The sequence below is a fragment of the Typopeltis vanoorti genome, chromosome 21 (assembly GCF_054136105.1).
Source record: "Typopeltis vanoorti isolate ZY-2024b chromosome 21, IOZ_Tvanoo_1.0, whole genome shotgun sequence".
Taxonomy (NCBI): domain Eukaryota; kingdom Metazoa; phylum Arthropoda; class Arachnida; order Uropygi; family Thelyphonidae; genus Typopeltis; species Typopeltis vanoorti.
Genome location: NC_143569.1, coordinates 9,366,759 through 9,392,374, shown reverse-complemented (window position 1 = coordinate 9,392,374; position 25,616 = coordinate 9,366,759). Strand labels below are relative to the sequence as shown.

At 36.2% G+C, this 25,616-nt stretch overlaps 1 protein-coding gene across 2 annotated transcripts in view; it reads right to left on the bottom strand.

The window, feature by feature from the left end:
• The window catches only part of LOC150094612 (enoyl-CoA hydratase domain-containing protein 3, mitochondrial-like), a 228,699-nt gene that overhangs the window by 58,486 nt on the left and 144,597 nt on the right, over positions 1 to 25,616 (bottom strand). For both annotated transcript variants that reach the window (XM_090411285.1, XM_090411284.1), the window contains exon 6: positions 1,127 to 1,236. In XM_090411285.1, coding sequence (XP_090267411.1) covers positions 1,127 to 1,236 — 110 coding nt within the window. The remainder of the gene's footprint in view (positions 1 to 1,126; positions 1,237 to 25,616) is intronic.

Sequence of the window (25,616 nt, the reverse complement as noted above, 5' to 3'; positions counted from 1 at the left end):
TAAGGTAGTATTGGTAAATAGCAAAGTTATGTCAAAGCTTACCAATATATCTGTATTATTTAAAGTTAGATTTTCAATCAAGTTTTAAATTGGGTAGAATTTTTTATATAGGAAGTGATAAGCCCAGTTGTGAGGGGGGGGGGGAGTAAGAGCCAGCTGTTTTGACAATTTGTAGCATAGAGCATCAGTGGCATCTATTATACATCTTGGGGGGGGGGGGGATTATGTTTGTGGATTCCAGGTAAACTATATATTCGGTGGGGACAACAACCAAAGGGCTTGAGTTTTTTGTAATGTCCAGAGGCAAGGAAGATAAGTTTTTAAGTATTTATTTAACTTGCATTTTTGTGGGATCATGATCTAGTATATCCATTCACTTATAGATCAGCTCCTTCATCCAGTGCCTGGAGTATATAAAGTAACCTGTTCCTGCAATTTAGCTTTCTTCAGACAGGCAATTAGATCAGCAACCATCCATAAGCATATAAATTGTACATCTGAAATCATGACTGGTCAATCTGGCCTTGCAGACCATGTATTGGATACAACCCATTGCATCTCCTGGAAGAAAACCATCATGCTCACCATAGTAAATTTAAAAAGGAAAGACTATTTTTAGAATCTGCAGCAGCACTCAGAAATCAACCCAATTTAAATACATAAAACTTCCCAAAATTTGGGAAACAATAATTGTCAGAGGTCCCACTCTACAACCTAGGCCACCTACAAATACACATAGAGGTATTCACCACCTAGATAGGACTTTAAGAGTCACCCACATGTTTAATTGAGTGTTGTGTTGTCTTTGTGTGTATGTGTTACAAGTTATTTGTAATCCCTGAAGATGTCTCAGTGACTGAGATGAAATATTGGAAGCATTAGAATTAGTTTTTAATCCTTTCCTAGCACTGTAAATGTTCCATTAAACCTCCAACATGATGTCCTCCCAGCACTTTATCCTTAACACACACTTCATAAGAGGTCTTTTAAGAAAATGAATAATAAATTTACATATACAATAAATGAAAATAATTAAACTTATTCTTTCTTTTTCCATCAATTCCACTTAAAAAAAAAAAAAAAAGATTAAATGAACACTATATTCTAAACATAAATAAATTATTACCCATAGAGCTAATACTGTGTCCTGTTAAGAGCATATAAGAAGCCACTTTGCGAGGAACAGCCCTTGATAAGGCAATGCCAGGGGTGGAACAGAACAAACCAACTGATGCTCTGCATGAAAAGATAACTGATTCTTTTATATAATATCACTAGTGTAAAACAATAATTACCAAATTCATTTTGATAAAAATTTGAGCTGTGTTAAGAATATTATTTGAATTTCCTGACATTCATATTAAGATCACCATCTAGAATATACAAATATACATACAAAGATAAGTTACATTACAAATGAAACAGTAAGTCAAAATGACAATACTCTGATCAACTGTTATTTTATCTATCCTGACTTCTAATGAATAGTGAAAAAAAAAAAAAACCTACATCAGAGCTATATCCTATTCTTAGATGGCCAGAGAAAATGGTCGTCTAATCAATAATTTAACATAACCTAGCCAAGAAACTAACTTCAACACTCTCATGGATTTGGTATGTCATTCCCCTCCTATATAAAAAAATTCATTTTGATAAAATGAATTTTTTTATCAAAATGCAACAAAATTAAAAACATCACACATGATATATAATAAATTTAGTTTAATCCTTTATCCAAGTGTGAGCAAACAAAGTTTGCACCTGAAAGTATCTTCAGGACTGGGGTAAGGTGGTACAACACCAGGGCACTCCTTGCAAAGGTGGAGCAAGCTACCAACACTCCTATCTCAGTATCTCCCATAATGCAAAACACATCTCCTTGCGGATATGTCTAATATTATGCATTAAGGGAAGGGCCACTACCCAGACTAGTTTCGACCTTTATTATATCTCTACCTATAGGAGTTGCCAAATGGTGTGCCACCCTTTTTTAATAAATTACTCTGGATTTATAGAAAGATGTTGAAAGTTTATTTTTCACTTGGTTAGATACTTTCAGGCACAAACTTTGTTTGTTCACACTTGGATAAAGGATTAAACTAAATTTATTATACTCTAACCAAGTGAAAAATAAACTTTCAACATCAATAGCTTGCTCCACCTTTGCAAGATGTTGGTTTATGTACCACTTGGTTAGATACTTTCAGGCGCAAACTTTGTTTGCTCACACTTGGATAAAGGATTAAACTAAATTTATTATACTCTAACCAAGTGAAAAATAAACTTTCAACATCACACATGATATAAGTCATTCATTACTCGGTTTTGATGCATTATATTTTGATATATGCCTTTTTCATGAATGCACCAATGACATTCTACAGGACAAATTTCCACCCAATATTACAGTCCTCTTTCCCATAAACTATGTTCTGGTTATTTTATTTGGCAAAATATTTTTTACCTACAAAAAGAAGATATAGCTATATTGGCTTGCCTTTATCTCCACTGGCCACCAACTTTTATATGGAAGCTTCTGCGTAACATGCTCTAGATTTCTTTACTTTAAACAGCTTCCTCAGTTGCAACCTGTACGAACGTCACAAACAATTCACAACTGAAAATGAAAATTAAAACCCACTTCCATATTCAATGCACCTGTAACCTACTTTATATAGGTGAAACTGGATGCACAATTAATATCTGGATAAAGGAACATAAATGACAATAAATCATGCCTTTCTGATTATGTCCTGGATACTCTACAAAAAATAGAAAAAAAGAAATAGAAAAAATAGACTTATTTTTCTTATTATTCTACATACTTAGACACGTGAGCTTTGAGATTAATTTTAATTTGCCTATACCTGGTTGGCTAATGAACTAGGAATTACCATCATGTTGGATGTGAGATACAACAGCAAAAGCAGAAAGAAATGACATAAAAGGTGTTTATAAAAACATTATAAAAAAAGACTGGAGCAGTCAAGAATGAAAGAGGTGAAATTCTGATAGAAAAAAGAGAAGAATATTACAGAGATGGGAAGAATATGTAAGTAAACTTTATGAAGACAGAGGAAGAGGAGAAAATCAAATGAAAGAGCATAGTGGGCAGAGGCTGTACATTATGAGAGAGGAATTGAATCTAGCAATTCAAAAGATGAAAGAAGGAGAATCCCCTGGAATAGATGGTATACAGATAGAACTTATAAAGAATACAGGTGAAAAAGGTATAGAAGTGTTATGGCAAATTATTAACGGAATTTATGAGGGACAAGAATTACCAGAGGAGTTTAGAAGATCAATTTTTATCCTCATTCCAAAAACAGATGGGAGTTTTAGACTGTAACAATTTTATAATGATAAGTCATAACTCACACAGAAACATTTTGGGACAAATAATTTTAGAGAGAATTACAAATAAAATAGAAAAAGAAATGCATGAGAAATGGATTCGGAACCAACAGAGGAATTAGAGAGGGTATAACTTGTCTAAGAATTATTGGGGAGAAAGCACTAAACCATGGTGGAAAGTTGATTTGTGGATTTCTAGATTTTGAAAAGGCATTTGATACAGTGAAACATAAAAGGCTTTTTGACATTCTAGAAAATATTGACTCTTATGACTTGGAAATTTTAAAGAGATTATACTGGTCACAAACCGTGTCAGTATATGCAAATAGAGAGGAAACAGGAGAATTCCCAGTGGAGAGAGGAGTTAGAGAAGGATGCAAGTTATCACCATTAGGTTTTAACCTTTATAGTGAACAGATGCTTAGAGAGGCCATTTGAGGATGTAGAAGTAGGAATAAAAATAAATGGAAAAAATCATTAATAACTTAAGATATGTGGATGCTGTAGTGGTGATGGCAAAAAGTGAAAATGGATTACAACAAATTGTTCAAAGAATTGAAAACTCTTGTAAAGAGTACGGACTAAGGATTAACACAAAGAAGACCATGATAATGGGCAGAAAAATAGGAGATAATGTAAAGATAAGATGTGGAGGAAAGATTTTAGAAGTGGAAAGATTTCAATATTTAGGTAGCTGGATCTCAGAGAAAGGAACTTCAGAGTTGGGCATTAAAAACTGAATAGGCAAAGCTAAATCGGCATTTATGGAAATGAAGAGAATTTTAGTAAACAAGAATATTAAAATAGGTGTTAGAATTGGAATAGTTAAAGCAACAGTTTGGAGTATTGCAAGTTATGGAAGTGAGTCATGGACACTCAGAAAGAGAGAAAGAATTAATGCATTGAAAATGTGGTGTTATAGAAAAGATTAGCTATATAGAGAGAATATCAAATCAAGAAGTTTTAAGAAGAGTTGGGATGGAAAGAACACTGCTCAAGAATATTATGCAAAGAAAGACCAGATTTGCAAGACATCTTCTGAGAGGTTCTTCGGGACACCTGACAAGAACTATATATCAAGGGAAAGGCTGAGGGGAAGAGAAGACGTGGAAGACCAACTAGAGAGTGGTTCAATGACATCGTGCAATGGACTGGTTTAAGAATGATGGAGGACACAAACAGAGAGAAATGGAGAAGAGCTGCTCATCTGCTGCAACCCTCTTGCTAGAGGAGCCTACCAGAGAAGGAGGAGGATGTTTCAGTTGTGCCAAGAAGTCGATGAATGACCACAGAAGGGATTTACACTGTGCAATAATGATTTTTTTTTTTAACACATGCATCTCAGGTAAGAAGTTCAACTTGGATGTATTTAGATTATAAGCAGAACATATAACTAGTTATAGCCATATTATAAATGCTTTTAGGAGTAAATAAAATTAAACTGAGGTTAGAGTAAAGGCCACATCTGATAGTAAACCTCCACCAAAACCAGACTATAAGGAATGCAGAGAACCAATGGGGTGCTCATGATCCAAAAGCTAATCCTAACCTCTGTAGGTTTCACCCCGTTATTAAACATCCTCTTAGGGCTGGTAACTGAAGGACTTAGCTTTTCTATATATATATATATATATATATATATGTAGAAAGTTTTTTACCTTGGGTTTATTATACTTTAAAGATACCAATAAATTTTAACCTTGGTTTTAATCCTTTTCTGCAAAATATACATTTTCATTTTCTGTAAAATATACTTTTCCCAAGGAAGCAAAACAATGTTTTGCTTCCTTGGGAAAAGAATTAAAACCAAGTATAAAATTTCACTACATACAAGTAGCTCATACATGAATATATTTCACATGCAAAATATTGTTTAGCTTCCTTGGGAAAAGGATTAAAACCAAGTATAAAATTTCTTGGTATCTTTAACATATAATATATCGAACCCCCACACAAAGCAAAATCTACAACACAGGTATGTGCAAGGATATCTGTATAAGCGAAGAATCAAATATGAACAGAGATCTGAAAGTTGTCCAACTGGGTCATACAGCCTACAGATGAGAGTATACAAAAAAGCCTGGAGGTAACTCATTGTGCCTGTAGATGAATGCCAAAAGTATCAGGAACAAAGAAGTAGAATTTATTACCTCAATGTATATGTTGGGCCTCAGAGGTAGATATATGAACTGGTATCAAATTTAAAGGGTGAAGTATTTTTAAGAAAGACAAGAAAGGAGAGAGGGGATGTGCTACTAATGACATCAGATGATTTGAGTCCACTTAGTGTAGAAAGCTATGACTGCAATACTTACCTAGCAAAGTGGTTGCTAGCAATGATGAAATGCATTACCAAATCAACCTGATGGGTACACTAAATGATTAATTCTCATCGACAACTAATTATTTGAACATTGACTGGATAGTGGTGAAACCTCATGAGAAAAATGTTTTAAACATTGTAAGCTGCTGCAAGACAACTTCTTCAAGCAGCATGTGACAAAAGAAGCTCAAGGGCAAAGAGTGTTAGATCTGATTATATTGTCAGAAGGGGTTTCAGTTAAAGATGTGACTGTGATCATGCTGTACAGATCTCAGAAGTGGCTAAGATTTGGATGTTCCATTCAGAAAAGGTTATTATATGCTAAACTATAATGTAGGAAAGTATGACCAACTGAGAAATACACTAGCTTTAGTTCCATATGGGAATGATATGCAGTGTTTCTTGCATTCAAAGAATAAAGAGGTTAGGAGTGAAATGGTGCAATCTTATTAATCAAGAGATTCTTAAGAGAAAGATAATGTGGAAGGAATGCCATATGCATAAGGATGCTGTTGTTGTCAGTTATGAAAATTAAAATGTGCAGGCCAGAAGATTTGCAAGTATTAAATAGAAAGCTAAGGTTGAGTACAAAAAGAAACTGACTATGCAAACTAAAGACAATAAAAATAATTCTATCATTATGTTGGAAGTAAAAGAAAGAATGAATGTAAAAGAATAACTCTACTGCATTTTTGAAAATTATGGAGACAACTGCCGTGTTTGAATAAAAACTTTAGTTTAATATAACTAAAATCTACATTCAACGCTTCGACCTTTATGTGAAGGTTATCTTCTCGAGCATACAACTATACACAGAAAACAAGCTACACTACAATCGAACTGGTTTGTTAAAGATACTGACCAACCACTGCAACAATTGTTGGCCTGACCTCTGGTGGGAAAAAAAAAAAAATATATATATATATACAGGGTGTTCGGGATAAATTTGACAGTTTCGTAAGGAAAAAGAAAATCTTCTTTGTATCTATTAAATTTAATGAATTGACAAAAAAACATTACAGGCAGAGTTAATTACGATACTATCAACAAGATTTACTCAAAATAACCACCATTAGCATCGATCACAGCTTCAATTCTGCTTCGGAACCTCGAACAAGCTGATGCTACAGTCTCCCTGGGAAGGGCCGCAAAAACTGTTTTAATTTTATCCATTAACTGGGCTTTTGTATTACTGGAAGTGCAATTGGTGTCTTTTTCAACTGCGCCCCATACAAAATAATCCATGGGGTTAAGGTCTGGGGAGTTTGGAGGCCAAACATTTGGACTGGTGAAGTCGTAGAAATTTTCAGACAACCATTTTTGACTTTTCCCAGAGGTGTGGCAAGGGGCCGAATCCTGCTGCCATACATACGGCCTACCATTGGCTACCCTTGTTATCCAGGGCTTGACTACAGTTAGCAACTCCACGAACAAAGCCCGAATTCCAATGCCAGGGTTCTTCAACACCTGTTCCTGCAGATTTGCAAGGAATTCTGCTGTACGAACGCAATCAGATCGTCTGCTAGGGATCTTTCTTCTTGCTACATCCTCGTAGTCACCATTGCAAGTCTCTAGTTCATGCCCGATTGTTTTTACTGTATTCAGGGAGCATTGGGCAGCAGTCGTAATATCCTTATTTTGATGGCGGGCACGAATCATGATACAAGTTATTCTCTTCCATGATTCAGGTGGGTTCCAGCTATCCATCCTTTCTGACATCTTGTATATGAATGAAGAAGGGTCCAAACTTTTAAATGAAGAGAAGTGTGTGTTAATACATGTAACTTACGGAAAAATATAATTAATTATAAATATGTCAAATTTATCCCGAACACCCTGTATATACATCAAATGCTAGAGTCCTATTATTAGTGTTATCTATTGGTTGTAGAAATACATTGGGCATAACAACAAGTATCTATCTATATATATATTAACATCATGATTATACTTGTACGTTCCAGCCAGTTGGTATGGAATGGTTTCTAATACTAGCTGAAGATTGGCTAGAGTCCTGACTTATGCTGGATCTTATATATTAGGTAGGCTTTCTGCCATCCAGATCCTTGGAATTTTCATGACATCTTTGTCGTTGATATTTGGGTAGTTTATCAGGATTTTGCAGGCTTCTTTAAATTTCCTTTCATACCAGGTTTTTGTGTGGTGTAAAGAGCGGGTGCTTTTCCAGTTGATTTCATTCTGCCATCCAGATCCTTGGAATTTTCCAGTTGATTTCATTCTGCCATCCAGATCCTTGGAATTTTCATGACATCTTTGTCGTTGATATTTGGGTAGTTTATCAGGATTTTGCAGGCTTCTTTAAATTTCCTTTCATACCAGGTTTTTGTGTGGTGTAAAGAGCAGGTGCTTTTCCAGTTGATTTCATGTAAGGTGTTGAACGCGTGGTCTGAGAGGCCTGCTTCACCATAATCGTTATATTTAATGTGTCTAATGTGTTCTTTCTTGCGTATAGGGATTGTCCATCCTGTTTCACCGATGTACGGTAAGTTACAGGTGCAGCGGATGCAATAGACTCCAGGATGTGCTAATGGGAGGAGAGGATCCTTAGAGGAGTTGAATATGGTTTTAAGTTTAGTGGGTGGTTCAAAGGTTGCATTGAGGTATAATGTTGTAGGATTCTGTTGATTTTTTCTGATAATCCTTTAAAGTATGGGATGGCTATGGTTTTACTGTAATCTAGATTCGTTTTTGTTGTTGTTTTATGGAGTATTTTATTAATAGTATTTTTGATATAGCCATTATTTATGAATGTGTTGCTGGTGATTTTTAGTTCTTGTTTCAGGGCTTGCTGGTTAGAGCAAATTGTTGTAGCTCTGTTTTTAAGGGCGTTGATGACTCCATATTTTTGTGATGTGTGATGGTATGAATTAGCATGTATGTATTGGCCAGTGTGTGTCGGTTTTCGGTAGACTGTGAAGGATAGACTGCCTGAAGGAAGACGTGTGACTAGTGTGTCTAGGAACGAGAGCAAATTTTGATTTTCGATTTCGATGGTAAATTGTATGCATTCGTGTTGTTTGTTCAGGTGGCTAAAGAATGTGTTTAGCGTTTGTCGCCCGTGCGGCCAGATCGCGAGCACGTCGTCAACGTATCTAAGCCAGACTGTCGGTCTTAGCGTGGCGGAATCAAGAGCCCTTTGCTCAAAGGTTTCCATGTAGAAGTTAGCAATTGGGGGGGGGGGGGAATAGTGGTGAGTCCATGGCTGTACCTTCTTTCTGTAGGTAAAATTTGTTTTGCCACACGAAGTAACCCTTTTTGCCCACGTACTACAGTCCGGTTACCTCGTGTGGCAAAACAAACAAACCGAAAACCGACACACACTGGCCAATACATACATGCTAATTCATACCATCACCCATCACAAAAATATGGAGTCATCAACACCCTTAGAACACATTAGACACATTAAATATAACGATTAAGGTGAAGCAGGCCTCTCAGACCACGTGCTCAACACCTTACACGAAATCAACTGGAAAAGCACCTGCTCTTTACACCACACAAAAACCTGGTATGAAAGGAAATTTAAAGAAGCCTGCAAAATCCTGATAAACCACCCAAATATCAACAACAAAGATGGCATGAAAATTCCAAGGATCTGGATGGCACACATTCAGCCTACCTAATATATAAGATCCAGCATAAGTCAGGATTCTAGCCAATCTTCAGCTAGTATTAGAAACCATTCCATACCAACTGGCTGGAATGTACAAGTATAATCATGATGTTAATATATGTATATAGATAGATACTTGTTGTTATGCCCAATGTATTTCTACAACCAACAGATAACACTAATAATAGGACTCTAGCGTTGATGTATAATTTTTATTTTATTTTTTTATTTTTTTTTCACCAGAGGTCAGGCCAACAATTGTTGCAGTGGTTGGTCAGTATCAAATCAGTTTGATTGTAGTGTAGCTTGTTTTCTGTGTATAGTTATATACTCCAGAAGATAACCTTGACATAAAGGTCAAAACGTTGAATGTAGATTTCAGTTATATTAAACTAAAGTTTTTATTCAAACACGGTAGTTGTCTCCATAATTTTCAAAAATGCATTTGGATTGCCGTGTAAGCTTAAAAGAAAGCATAACTCTACTGAATGCAGATGATATGTGGATGATAGATGCAGAAAAGACTATTTGACTAATGAGTGTCATTTTGATAAGAGCTATCAACCTGTGTGTGTGGGTGCAACATTCAGGCCAATGCTACCTCTTCACTGGATGAAGAAACTTAATTTTATGAGATACCACACCTACTGCATAAACCGAATAAGAATTTGGTCACAGGAAGTAATGGGTATCAGCATAAATGCTAAAAGAGTATTCCTCTGAACACTGGCTATGCTTTCAACCAAACTGTATAACTTGAGTCTCAGAACACTGAAGATTACATACACTGCTCATAACAATTAGCAGATATTTTAGTTTCTGTTGGATAATTATAAATTTCTGCAAATAATTATACCTATTGGGTACTTTATACATGAATAAATATTTCTTACTTATGGATAGGGTGTAATTGATGAGATATTGTTTAAATAATCAATATTTATTACAAATTTAACAAATTATACATTTTAGCGTGAAATAATTTTAACAAGAATAACAACAAGAATAGTCAAGAAAGCTTTTGTTAATTTTTAATACGGCGTATGGTCTCCATTAACAGCCAAAACAGCGGTCCTTATCCAGTCCTTGATTGCATGGACCGGATAAGATGATCAAACAGTTCTTGTAGGATATTTCCCCACTCTTCTGTGAGAGCAATTTCGAGCTCTTGAAGCTATCGTGGTGGCACTAGTCGAGCAGAAATGCACCTACCGAAAGCATCCAGGCATGTTCGATTGGGATTACAATCTGGTGAACAGGCAGGCCAGTCCATTTGTTCAATACCTTCTTCCTCAAACCACTCGTACCAAATTTGCATGGTGTGGATGAGCATTGTCATCTATAAAAATGAATTCTTGGCCAATTGCAGTAGCATATGGATGAACTATAGGTTCCAAAATCTCATTGCGATACCTTTGGGCTGTTAAGGAACCGTTTCTGATAAAACAGAGATCAGTATGGCCACCTATACTTATTCCAGCCCATACCATCAAACTCCCGTCTTGATGTTGGGGTCTTTCATGAACAAACTGTGGATTATTTCTTGTTCCACTTTTAAGATACGTCGGTTATCTAGTTGGAGACTGAACCTGTACTTGTCACTAAAAAGTACACATGCCCAATCCTCATTTGTCCAGCTGTGGTGTTCCTGTGCCCAATTTCTATGAGCTCTTTTGTAATTTGTAGTAAGTGAAATGTAAACCATTGGTCTTCGAGCATATAAACCTATGGCATGAAGACGATTTTGAACATTTCCCATCTCCAGAAAGCAATTCCAAAGTCACGAAATTATGCTTTGAGCTACACGACATGCTTGAGCAACAACTTGCTGCATTTGTCCAGCTTCTAATTGACCAATGGCTCTCCAAGCCATGGAATCCTTGATATCATGTTGCTCTGCCATTTTTAACAAAATAATGGTGGTAGTTGACACAAATTTACAATTGAAGTGATAATTATGCACTGTGGAAGTGAGTGCAACAAGTCACGTTTCAACAAGTCTTAACATGATTTTGTATGCAGTTGCATGTTCTGCACTCTTGTATATTAAGAATATTTTAAAATAAATGTTTTATATTTTAAAATTATTTTTATAACTTTATAATTTACAAGAAAACCAAAATATCCCCTAATTATTTTCAGCAGTATAGAAGGGGAAACAATGTACATGATAATTCTATCTGCATGAGGGTGATACAAAGACTGACAGGTCTAACTATTGACTTATCAAAATCTATAGAAGCATTTGGAAAAGACAGTAAGAGCAAGAATACAGAAATAGGTGATGGTGAATCAACATTTTGGAAACAGTATGGATTTATTATTCTTTATATTATTATCATCATTCAGGACCTCCATAGAGTCACAAGACTCACTGTGGGAGACCCATTCTAGACAACACAAAGTCTATCGTACCACTTCTTGAACTCATGCTCTCACCATCCTAGTAGGTAATGAATTCCACAGTTCAACCACCCCTCCATGCAAAGAAACCATTCTCAACATCTTGCTCATGACTTCCTTTTGCAAATTCAGAGATGAACCCTTGTTCTTCCATATGAAAAAACTCCTCAGCCCAGTGTCAACCCTGTAACCCTCTCAACAGTTTAAATGTCTCAATCATATCATCTCTCCTCCTATCTACCAAACTTTGTAGTCAACATTCCCCCTCAGTCTACCCTCATAATTAACATTGTACAGTACTGATATAATTTTTGCTATCTACAGCTGTATTCTTTCCAAGTTTAATTTCCCTTCAAATTCTAGAAACCAAATCTGAGCATAATAGTTCAAGTATTGTCTGATCAGGGCTATATATAATGGAATCACAACTCTTTTATCTCTGTGGGCTAGCATCCTCAGTATTGCAGCAAACTTCTGGGTTACCTTCATCACTTTTGCAATAAATCCTCTGAACTTCAGGTTTCTACCAATCACCACCCTAAGATCCCTTGCCTCTATCACTTCCTCCAACTTCCAGAAGTAAACAGAGTATGCAGCCTCCTGTCAATGTATACCAGACTTCAAGACTACGCATTTAGTTGAATTAAACTAATACCCAATTCATTTGCCCATCTGTCTGGCTTATTCAAATCCTTCTGAATAATCCTTCCCAGCTTCACATCATCAGCAAACAACTGAATATGTCCTTGCAATCCATTGACAAAGTCACTGATATAAAGGTTAAACAATACAGGTCCCAGTACTAAGCCCCTGTGGGACCCCACTTGTAACATTGTGCTTCCTTGATACCAAATTCACAACTTTCCGATATCTATCAGACAGCCAATCCAATTTAGTAACCTGACATGTAGCCTATGTGCTGTAACTTAAAATATCAGCTTATCATGTGGCACCTTCAAATGCTTTTGTAAAATCCAAATAAATGGCAGCATTTGCCTTTTGAACTTTCATCACCCTCATCAACCAATCTAGTTACTTGATTATAAAAGGCAATCAAAATATTGCCTAACTCTCACAGATAACATTACCCTCATCTGCTGAATGCCGTATATGAATCTCCACTAATTTCTCCAAAATTTTTAATTATCAGTTTGCACTTCAGTTAGTTACAGAAGAAATACAAACTGGTCTATATTTTGACACTTCCATTTTGCTTGTACCATTATGTAATGGCACTATCTAACCCTCCATCCAGTGCTTAGACTTCTTTGCCATAGCCAGACTCTTATTGAAATGCCAAGTTGACAGAGCTGTCAGTTCTTTAGCACATTTCCTCAAAATTTACGATGAAATCTCATTTAGTCCCATTTCTTTATTGACATCCAGAGTAATCAGTATTTGAAACACACTCTCCTCTTGCACATCTAAACCTTGAATCCTCTCCAACAACCAACTAGTATTAAAACATACCTCTCCAGGATTAAATATCCCAATAAAGTGCTCATTAAATAACTCCACTATGTCTTCTGCATCAGTTAATCTACTCCCATCTTTGTCTAACAATGTCACTCTTCCACAATTATTCCTCCTCCTACTGGCCATGTAGCAAAAGAATTCTTTAAGATTTTCCCTGGATCTCATGGCCAATCTCTTCTCATATTCAAATTCTACCTCCCATACTAGTCACTTTCCTGGCTCGAGTCATATTCTTCATGCATCTGCTCTCTACCCCCCCCCCCTCATTATATCTCTTCCATAACCTGTTGTTCATCTGCATTTCCCTTTTGATATTGTTTGTCATTCACTTCAAAAAAAACACCAAAAAAGTGTGTTCTTTTTTTCACTTGAGGTATACAACTTGCCACTGAATATTTCTTCATCAGTTTCTATGCACTGATGATATCTTGCCCTTCCAATTCCTTCATCCATGGAACTGCCCCAAGTTGATTTTTAAGATTACTATGATCACCTGCCTTATAATTAAACACAAATTCCACCTCTCTGATACTCCTGCATGTCTATTCATCTACCAAGTCCAAACCTCATGGTCATTCTCTCATACTGGGGTTTAGAAATGCCATCTTGGTTACAATGAGATCCTCTGATACTATGACCAAATCCAAAACTTTTGAACTTCATGTTCTTTGACCTTTAAGGATTCTAGAAATTCCATTCCCTTACTATTACTACATGCTGTTTCTTCTTCCCAATTTACTGTTGTAGTTAAAATATCCCATAACAATCATTATGGGACATTTTATGTTGCCAAGGTCAAATGCCTAAACAATCTTCTATGCTCCCTGGTTAATAGCAACACCCCCACTAAACATCCTGCCTTGCCCAATTTTCCATCTCATGCCATACGCTCTCAAAACAATTAGTTACCCTCTGAACATGACTCATTACTTATCATAAATAATACTCCACCAATGCCTGCCTTTCCTGTCCTGCCGAAATACACTATACCCTGCCACTTCTATTCCTCTCAATATATCGTCTTCTGAAAATCATGTCTCACTGATTTTAATAATTTTTGGACAGGGTGTGGCTATCAGCACCACCTAATCAATTCCTTTATTTCAGATATTCCTGGCATTAATGTAAAGAAACATCAATGCATTGTCAGTATTTCTACATCTATCATTATTCTCGGCAGATTACACTGGTTTCTGCATTATGCTGTGTGTTCCCACAAGAGGCCACACCTGATACCATCTGTCCTAATAATTCTAGTTTCTCTGCACCTACACTCTTACTTGTTCAGAGAATATTCTCTCTCTATGTCTGTGTCCTTCCTCATTCACATGCAAGCCACCTCTCGCATACAGTTCCTTTTTGTCTTCAAATGCACTCCAAGCATCCACATAATCCAAACCTCACTTGATACATTCTGGCTATCATACTATTCGTTATTAACGCTCTTACATCTATTGTTTCCACAGGCACACACTCCTCTGATCACAGAATCTCCATGTATCACATCTCTTACTACTGTGTATCTTCTTTGCTCACTTGCATCCCTCATTCCCTCTGCTCGGACACTATCTCTCCTTCTGCTCCCACTTACTTGCCTTCCTGTTATATCTTCTCTTCTCCCCCCCCCCCCGTTTTTCCTATTCTCTCTTTCTATCATTCCCATAATGCTCTAACTCCTATTCTCCTTCATTTCATATCTGTTCTTTCTAGTCTCTTAATGTCTTCTTTCACTCTTCTTAATGCATTACTCATATGTTCCACTTCTACCTTCAGTGCATATCTCTCCCTCTCTCTCCAAGCAACCTACTCTGCTCGACGTTCACACTCCCAATCTTCCAAAATGACACTATCTTTCAAACCTACTACACTCTCTAATTTTGTATTCTTATTTAGAATTCTCTGATATGCTACATTTCAAACTGTTGGGATGTGAACATGCTGCAAGCACTGCATACCAGAAAATCCCATAGTAGGATGTATAAAATGTAGTCCTTAAATGTTGGCAGACTGGGCAATAACATATAAGCAAACTAAATTATGGTGGCTGCCATTATTCAAACATTACATAAAGAATATTAACAAACTATACTAATATATCATGTTATAGTTCAAATTCAAAAAGCGCAAACTATCCACAAATTATATTATTATTACCTTAAGACCCCATGGAGTCAAAGACTCATCTAGGAGGTCCCTTCATCATATACACACAGATCATCATATCACGCCTTAAAAACATTCAAATTCTCTGAAGATACATTTTCAGGCAAGGCATTCCAATCATTCACAACTCTACATTCAAAAAACCTGCTTCTCACTACCTTGTTTACACCCCCCACCCTCTTATACAGCTTCCAGAGATGATACTCCATTCCCCTGATCTTCCACCATTTTATGAAAAACCTCTCCAACATTAATCCTATAACAACCCCTTACCAACTTGTACATCTCTATCATATCACCCCCTCCCTCTTCCCCCTATCCACTAGATTCAGTAAATTGCATCTTCTCAACTTTTCCTCATAGTCAACATTCCAGAGAACAGAAATCACTTTAGTCAGTTGCCTCTAGACCTTTCCAACATCTCTTCATCCTTTTGAAAACTAGATGACCAAATCTGTGTATGGTAGTTCATGTGTGGCCTAATCAGAGCCTTATACAATGGATCAAGAATCTCATGACTTCTACAAGTCAGTGTATTCTGCATTGTTCCCAGAATTCATTGTATTGTCCTCACAATTTTAGATCCTTATCCACTATCACTCCAAGATCTCTTATTTCCTCCACCTCCAACAATATATCCCCACCAAGAGTAAATCCTACATCCCATCTTTGTTTCTCAAATTTTAAAACTTTACATTTTGAACAATGAACTGGCATCTCCGCTCTCATGTGCATTCATGTGTACTCAATGTATTCAAGTCTTCTTGTAATGTCACAACATCTGCTCTACTCCTCATTGTTCATCCCAACTTTGCATCACCTGGTTCAGTGGTGAGCTATAAGGGGCTTGCAAGAGCCCTTTGTTAAATTTTTCTCAAATTTGTGAGCCCCTTGTTCTTCTTGTTTACTTTTTTATTTTTTCAAAATTGTAACAAGTAAACAAATTACTAAAAATGACCTCAAATTAGAAAATCCATGTCCAATTTTTTTTTGAAACATATTAAGCAACAAACTCATACGGTAACCTAACAAGAATTAATCTAATTGAAAGGGAGATGGTAAATCCCGTTTTATTTTCTCCCTTTCAATTAACTTATGTAGCCGGTAAAACATAGTAATAATAATAAGAATTAATCTATTCGGTAGTGTATAGATTATTTCGAATGATTGCTTCAACTCCTCTATAACGAATGCGCCCAAGTTTGAAAATAAAATATGCACATGTGCTATCTTTACCCTTCTCCCTTCTGGTAGCCAATTGTATGGTAAAACCAGTAGCCAATCAAATGTTTAATAAAAGATTATAAAAGATTTCATTCTTATTATATTTTGATAGTTAAAAAATGTTTTTCTTATGTAAGATAAATTAACACAGTTGATTGTGTACAAATATTTCATGTTTAGATCATGAAATATTTGTTTAAAAATGATAGCCTTTAGAGGTTGATTGTCCTCTCATACTTTTTGATTGGAATTTGTACACAAACTGTATTAATAAAAGTTTTTGTGTGAAATACAGCTTTTTTTTCCTTTTTTTGTTTTTTTTTTTTTTGCTCGACAATGTTAAAATTTCCATAGCTCACCACTGCCTGCAACCAACTATATTCCCATCCAAATCTTCCCCAATATCATCAACATACAGGTTAAAGAGCAATGGTCCTAACTCACACCAGAGGCACAATACTAGTGACTTTCCTCTTGCAGGATACCACTTCTCAATATACAACTTGCTGATACCTATCAGACTGGCAATCTCCTCCAACGCACTAGTCTAATATTCAACCCCATCCACTCTCATTTGATCATCAGCTTATTATTTGGTAATCTATTAAAAGCCTATGAAAAGTCAAAGTATTGCTGCAATGAGTCTTTTGACTCCATGGGGCACCTTATATATAATAATAATAATAATAATAATAATAATATATACTACTGCATATCCATTTCCTTTGTCTAATGAAGCCATCACTTTATTGTAATAAGTAAACAAATTACTAAAAATGACCTCAAATTAGAAAATCCATGTCCATCAAAGATAATACCACTGTTGCCAACCCAATTCTGGATAATGGTTCTCACCATCCTCTCCAACACTTTAACTACCAGTTTAATATGGCCAAGTGTATGGTGATGCACATTGGAAAGTAAGAGATCACAAGCTATGTACTATATTGATAGAACGGAACTGTAGGAAATTGATAAGACCAGGGAATTAGGGGTAATTGTGAACAAAGAGTTGACATTTAGAGGGCATTGTGCAAAGGCAGCCAAAACAGCACATCAAATTACTTGGTTGTTGAAGAAAACACTAATAAGCATGTAATATAAGGTGCTGTGATTGCAATATATTTTCTCCCTTTATAAGGCTTAAATAAGACGACATCTATACCAGTGGATGTAGATCTGGTCACTTGGACTCCATGGGGATAAAGAAGTGGTGGAAAGGATCCAAAGCAAGTGACAAAGATTGTGACAGGTGTATGGAATGCTTCCTATAAGAACAGATTGAAGTTCTGTGGGCTGAAAAACTAGCTGATAAGCAAAGTAGAGATGGCATGATAAAAGCATATAAGTTATTAGGACTGGCTAAGGACTTTTTTTTTCCCAATAAATGGCAGGAAGGGAGAGAACGAGGGGTTTCCCATGGAAACTGTGTAAGAGTATAGTAAGGGTGTTAGAACTAGATTTTTTGCTTAGGGAAGGGTGAATGGGTTGCCAGATGTCGTGAGCAGGGCTCCAGAAATACTACTTAATCTACTGGTCACAAAAAAAATCTACTTGCCCATTGTATGAATTGTGGTAAGAGATGCATGCATGCACATGCCCCCAGTGGTGTGTATGTGTGTGTGTGTATAAAATAATAATGGCATTATTAAAATAATAATAATAATATACTTTAATAATAGAATTTTAAAACAGCAAAATTCAAATTGTCTGGAATAATTTGTAAGCCCTAGCTTGTCCTCTCTCTTTAATTTTGCTACTAGTCAATTGTTTTTATTATTATTATTATTATTATTATTATTATTCAGCCCTCCATGGAATCAAAAGACTCATCACAGGAGGTCCTTCCTAGGAAACACAAAGTCTATCATACCACTCCTTAAACTCATTGACGATTCTCACTCTCACCACTCTATCAGGCAATGCATTCCATGGTTCAACCACCCTCCATGCAAAGAAACCACTCCTCATTCTCTTGTTCACAGTTTCCTTTCGTAATTTCCAGGGATGGCCCCTTGTCATCACTCCTTCACGCTGTTCAACCAAGCGAAAGAACTCCCCAGTGTCAACCCTGTAACCACCTCTCAACAGCTTAAAAGTCTCAATCATATCACCTCTCCTCCTTCTATCCACCAAACTCTGCAGTCCACATTCCCTCAGCCGATCCTCATAACTAACATGCTACTTCTCTTCCCACTGCCTGCTAACCAGTTGTGAGTCTTCCGCGACAAGAAAAACTAATTCATTTTACTCTCTCAAAGTGTTTTAGAGTTTTAGAGAGAAATTATGTAAACAAATGCTTCCTTCATTTTTATGTATGCATCGTATATAACAGATGAGTTTTGCCTTATTTGAAATATCTCTAGAAGCATCTACAAGGACTCAATAATAGTATCTTTGATTTCCTTGACTAATTTTTGTGTAATGGCATCAGTAGTAACTGACAACTTCTCTACATTTTATGTCATTTTGATATTGTCTTGCTATTGGGCATATTAAGTTTCTGAAATTAGTAAATGATTTATTGAATTCAGCTTTATAATCGATTGTATTAAAAAGGCACTTCAGGTGTTCAAACATTTTCAAATCCATCTTTCTTTGGAAAGCAGCTAGAGGTATATTACATAGGCAATTTCTGGCCACATCTCACAACATTTTTTTTTTCTTTTTTTGTGAAAATTGAAGTCTCACGAAATCTAAATTCTCAATTTTAAAAAGCCCTCAAAAACCTTGTAGCAATCTGAAGTTTCTCTCAGCAATCTCAGGATATTTATATACATAACAGAATGCAACTTTGTCTTCATAGCACAACTTCTTGAATTCCTTGAGCCGTTTGTCTTAAAAGCATATTTTTTACTTGATGACACAACAGAACTCTTTTCTCCAGTGTTTTTAGTGTATTCTGATCCTTTACTTTCACCTTCAATTTTGCACTACAAAACGGTGTAATTTGCATTTCCTTTCATTGTCCATAATGAAGGGCAAATTTATATAAATTTGCCCTTCCATAAAATAATTCAGTAGGAAAGACAAATAAGTTTACAAAAACAACAGAAAATGGTCAACACTTGTAACAAAGGCAGTAACTTTTCACGATGGTCACAAAAATGGTCAATAATGTGATTGTTCTGACTGATCTTTGCAAGATAAATGTATTTTTGAAATAACACTGTTAAAAAGCCTTTTCAGCACTAGTCTGCTGGCCGAGTGGTTAGCGTATCCGCTCTCTTGCCATAAGACTGCAGGTTCAAATCCAGGCATGGGCATGGATGTTTCCGATTGTTTTTGGAAATACTAGTGGTGGTGGTCGGCAGTAGATGGCGTTGGTGTAGTTGTGGTTAGTTGGTGGATTGAGCAGCGGAGGCAGAGTTGTGGAACAGGTGCCCTCACTCAATGAGTCTTTGGACTCGCTGGAGATGTCTAATAATAATAATAATTACATTAAGCTAATTCATGTTGTAAAATGTGAAAATAAGCTTACATTACAACTGCATATTTACTTAAGGGTTAAAGAGGGTATTGGAAAAATTACAGTTGGCAGAGAAACAAATGCAAAGGTTAAATTAATTTTTTTGTTTAACAGTAGTCTCTGAATTTTATATTTTATATTTGGTATGAAAATCAACAATAAAAAAAACCAAAACTATGAAAATAGGCAGGAGCATAGAAAACTTCAGCTGCATTCTGAATGGAGATCCTATTGAATAAGTAAAATATTTCAGCTATTTGGGCACCGTTTTTAGTCAAGATGTCAGGTTAAATCTGGAAATAGACAACAGAATAAGCAAAGCTGGTATGGTGGGTGGCCAGCTGAATAAATTTATATGGAATAAGAGAGAAATTAGCTAAAACACCAAACTAGTAGTATACAAGACAGTGGTTAGACCAGTTTTAAGTTATTGATCTGAGAGCTGGATTTAGAAATACAGCATTTGATCAAGACTAGAGACCACAGGTATGAGGGCTCTAAGAAAAATTAGTGAACTGATGGCATCACTGGCAGAATCATATTAAAAATGAAGATATTAGAAAGGAAATCTGACATTATTAGCATGCAAGAATGTGTTAGCATAGCTAATATAAGGTGGTATGGCGACTTAAATAGAGTGGGTGAGGAAAGGTTAGCAGAACAAGTGTTTAATGACAAGATGGCAGGAAAGAGACCCAGAGGAAGACCAAGGTCTAGGTGGATTGATTCAATCAGAAGTGCTTTAGAAGTACAAAACGTTAGATATGACATTATTGATGTGTTGACAAATAATAGACTAATCTGAAGGGAAAAAAATTGATAGGAGATTAATAATATAAACTTAATCATGTAGTGCTGCCATAGTAACCTGAATACCCCTAGGGTACATATCAGGAAACTGATGATGATGATGGTAGTGGTGGTGATGACTTGCAATTTATGCTAAATAAAATTTTTGAGAAATATTTACTTCACATTTCTGAAACAGCAGTAAGGTAATTTTGAGAGTACTACCATTCAAACTAACTTTTAGCAGACTGGATGGTTGATTGACTTTTGGAAGGAATAAACAGTCTATGAAGGAATTTACTTACTAAATTAATTACATAAGGTTCTATCTCCTGCTTGGAAGAAAAATGTAATAAAACTTCTTTATTACATTCATTGAAGGCTGCCACTGATAAAATAACTTGATAGTGAATGAAATGTTTTAAAATGGAAAAAAAAAAGTGTATATTATTGTGAAGAAAATAAGGCAATATTTTTATGGAACTAGAACAAGTCTGAAAATTCACTTGCCTGTGGTGAGCAGGAAAGTGGATTTCTGGGGTTGTGAGTATTTCATCGTTGAATGAATTTAAGGAGAGGCATGATAAGTATTGTATGAATAATGGATCTTCCATATATAGTCTTCTGACTCCATGGATATACCTGCATAACAATAATAAACTATGAATAGGATTTGATGTCAGAGAGAGGGTCACTGATGTGAAGAAAGAAGAGAGCGGATGAGAGTACAGAATCCTAGGATACACCAGCACTGACAAAGAAATCTGATGAGAGGAAGCCATCCACCATGACACATAACAAACCAGAGAGGAAGCTGGTAATCCAATCACAAAGCACAGGCTGTATTTGTAAAGCTTGTTCAGGAGACTTTGATATATCAAGAAGGACTACAGACCGACCAGGAGAGTCCGGCCATTAGGTCAGAAGCCCTGGCCGGAGAACCGACCAGGGCTTCTGACCTAATGTTCAATCCTCACCTTCTCGTGGTGCACCCTGCTGTATTTGTAAAGCTTGTTCAGGAGACTTTGATATATCAAGAAGGACTACATGGATTTCTTTCCATGGCCTGTGTCCAAAGGTGGGTAAGGTTACCGAGGTCTGCTGTAGGAAAAGAATGATGTAATCCATTTTGGTAATCGCTAATTAAATGATGTGTTTAATAATAAGGTCTTTCTAATAAGGCAGTATGTGGTCTTAGAGAATATAGAGAGGGGAAATATATTATATATATATATATAAGAGGGGTGCTTAAGGGTCAAAGCTGTATAACTGAGAGGAGACCTCCCCATAGCCTTTAAAGAAATGCGGAGAACCGACCAGGGCTTCTGACCTAATGTCCAATCCTCACCTTCTCGTGGTGCACCCTGTTGGGTATCTACTTTGATACTGAACGAACGAGGATGGGATGGCAATTTGGGATTTAACAGACCAAATTGTATTCTTATTGGTTAAACCAAAATAAAAAATGATGGTACAACATGACAAAATTTCATGCCGGCTGGGGCGTCGCCCGGTTAAACAAGGCCCCTGTTGTTTTCGCCAGGGAACCAGGGTGAACAGCGAAAAGTCAGCTACTGGAACAAATCTGAAAACAAACCCCAACTCAACATCACCACAGTTAAAGATTGGTACTATCAACGTAAGAAGCCTGAATGGCAAAGAAATGGAGCTAGCTGAGGAATTAGATAAGTACCAGATCAACATAATAGGGGTGACTGAAACAAAAAAGACCAAAACTGGTGAGATCTTTCTGAGCAATAAATACAAAATGTTATATTCAGGCAATGACAATCAAGGAAAAGAAGGAGTAGCCATAGTATGCAACACAAAATACGAGGCTAATCTTCTTGAATGGCAGTCAGTCTCAAGTAGAGTAATGTGGGCAAATATGAGAATGGGGAACTGGACAATGAAACTTATTTGTGCCTATGGTCCCACAGAAGGTTCTACTAAGGTAGAAGTGGAGGAATTTTTTGACGCTTTAGAAAAAGCAACTGACACAATGAAAAAGGAAAAGTTGGTCCTTGTTGGGGGTCTAAATAGCAGAGTAGGAAATGATTGTGAGACATACAAAAATATTTGGGGAAAATTTGGAGAAAAGAGCAAAGCTAATAGTCATGGCAAATATCTGTTGGATTTCTGCTCAAGACATGGAATGGTTATTACTAACACCATGTTCCAACATAAAAATGTGCACAAATTCACATGGAGAGAAGAGGCTAGGAATAAGAAAAGTCTCATTGACTATGTTATTGTTGATAGTGATGTTTTCTCCCTGGTGCAGGACACCAGAGTGTACAGAGGATTTGAAATTGGAAGTGATCACTATTTAGTCTTGAGCAGGATAAAATTGAATTTCATATTGAAAAGAATAACATGTAAGAAAGTTTTAAAGCGAATAAAAGTTGAGCAGCTCTCAGATGTGAACTGTAGACTAAAATACGGAAAGATTACTGAAAAGAAAATGAAAGAGTTTGAGAATAGGAATCAAACCTTGGAGATTCAGTGGCAAACTCTGAAGAAAACATTGATTGATTCTGCCAGAGAGGCATGTGGTGAGGTTGTGTGCAAGGATAAAAAAATCAGAACTCCCTGGTGGACACAGGAAGTTAAAGAGGCAGTGAAGGAAAAGAAGAAAGCATATCAAAAGTTCCTGGCAAATAAGTCAGCTTTTACTCTTACAGAATACAGAGACAAATGTAAGAAAGCTAACAGTGTGTAAAACTAGCTAAACAAAAGTCATGGGAGGGTTTTGGCAAGAATATAGAAAATAAATATCAAAAAGGTGGCAAAATATTCTGGAGGTTGTTGAAGAAGCTTAGGAATGGAGGAAAGAGTGCTGTAAAAGGAGTTAGAGATGATAAAGGTGACATGAAAACAGGAGAAAGAGATATTGAAGTATGGAGTAATTACTTTGAAAAACTGCTAAATGAAACAAGCAGTGATGACAGCACATTGATAAAAAACACTGACCAGGCATGCAGTCAGGAATACATATCCATACTTGAAGTAGAAAAAGCCATCAAAGGCTTGAAATGTGGAAAGGCGGCAGGAGTAGATGATATTCGACCAGAAATGCTGAAGTATGGTGGTATAAAAGTCTTACAGTGGCTGCACTGCATAGTTCAGAAAGCCTGGACAGAGGGACGAATTCCCGACGATTGGAGTAGAGCTCTCATAGTACCCATATATAAAAAAGGGAAATAAAACTGAATGTGAGAATTACAGAGGTATTTCCCTACTGAGTGTTCCTGGCAAGATCTATGCAAGTATACTTGAGAAACGGTTGAGAAGAATTATGGAAGAAAAGCTTGGTGAAGAACAAGCTGGATTTAGGCCAAATAGAGGCTGTCAGGATCAGATCTTCACTTTACGACAAATAGTCGAGAACGCATGGGAATATAACAAAGATCTGTATTTAAGTTTTGTCGATTTGGAAAAGGCATATGACAAGGTGCCAAGAGAGAAGCTATTCAATACACTGCAGTTATATGGTGTCAATGGGACATCATATCAAGCAATACTTAGTCTTTATTTGAGTTGTAAGTCAGCAGTTAGAATTGAAGGAAGTACAGGAAGATGGTTTAATGTTAAATCTGGTGTGAGACAAGGATGTACATTATCCCCTCTGTTATTCATTACCTATATGGATCACATTATGAAGGAAAGTGGTATTAAACCTGATATCAAAATTGGAGATGTTAATGTCAGCTCTTTGCTTTATGCAGATGATGTTATACTTCTAAATAAATCCGCTACAAGTCTGCAAGATTCTCTAACTAAATTCAATTGCTGTTGTAATAGATATGGTATGAAGGTCAGCAATAAAAAGACAAAGACAATGAAAATAGGCAGAATCATTGAAAATGTCAACTGTGTTGTGAATGGAGAACCTGTGGAACAAGTAAAACATTTCAGCTACTTAGGCACGATTTTTACTGAAGATGGTAAATTAAATATGGAAATAGACAACAGAATCAGCAAAGCTGGTATGGTGGGAAGTCAATTGAATAAATTCATATGGAATAAGAGAGAAATTAGTCAGAATACTAAATTAGTTGTATACAAGACAGTGTTCAAACCAGTTTTAACTTATGGATCTGAGAGCTGGGTCAGAAGTAAAACACTTGACCAAAGACTAGAGACCGCAGATATGAGAGTCCTGAGAAAGATTAGAGGCGTGAACAGATGGCATCAATGGCAATATCATATTAAAAATGAGGATATTAGGAAAGAACTTGACATTGTCAGCATCCAGGAATGCGTTAGCAGAGCTAATCTCAGGTGGTATGGTCACTTAAATAGAATGGGAGAGGAAAGATTAGCAAAACAAGTGTTCTCTGCCAGGTTGGCAGGAAAATGACCCAGAGGAAGACCAAGATATAGGTGGATTGATACGGTACAAAGTGCCTTAGACGATAGAAATATAAGATCTGATAATGTTGGAGTCTTGACAAGTAACACACTGATTTGGAGGAAAATTGTAGATAGGAAGTTAGCAATGATGTAATTTTTTTTCATGTAGTACTGTCATATCCTGTACATCCCTTGAGGGTACATGGCAGGAATTTGATGATGATGATATATATAAGAAAGTTATGTGTTTAAGTAGCCTAAACAAAAGTAATAAGAAAATCTTGGAAAGATAAACATGAAGATTGTAAGATGATTTGTAGACTACAAAGCAAGAATAAGTAGGAAAGAGTTTCATGAAAAGAATAAAATATTATAAAGGTGACATAAAAACTGAAGATAGATATTCTGGATGTCTGAAGTAG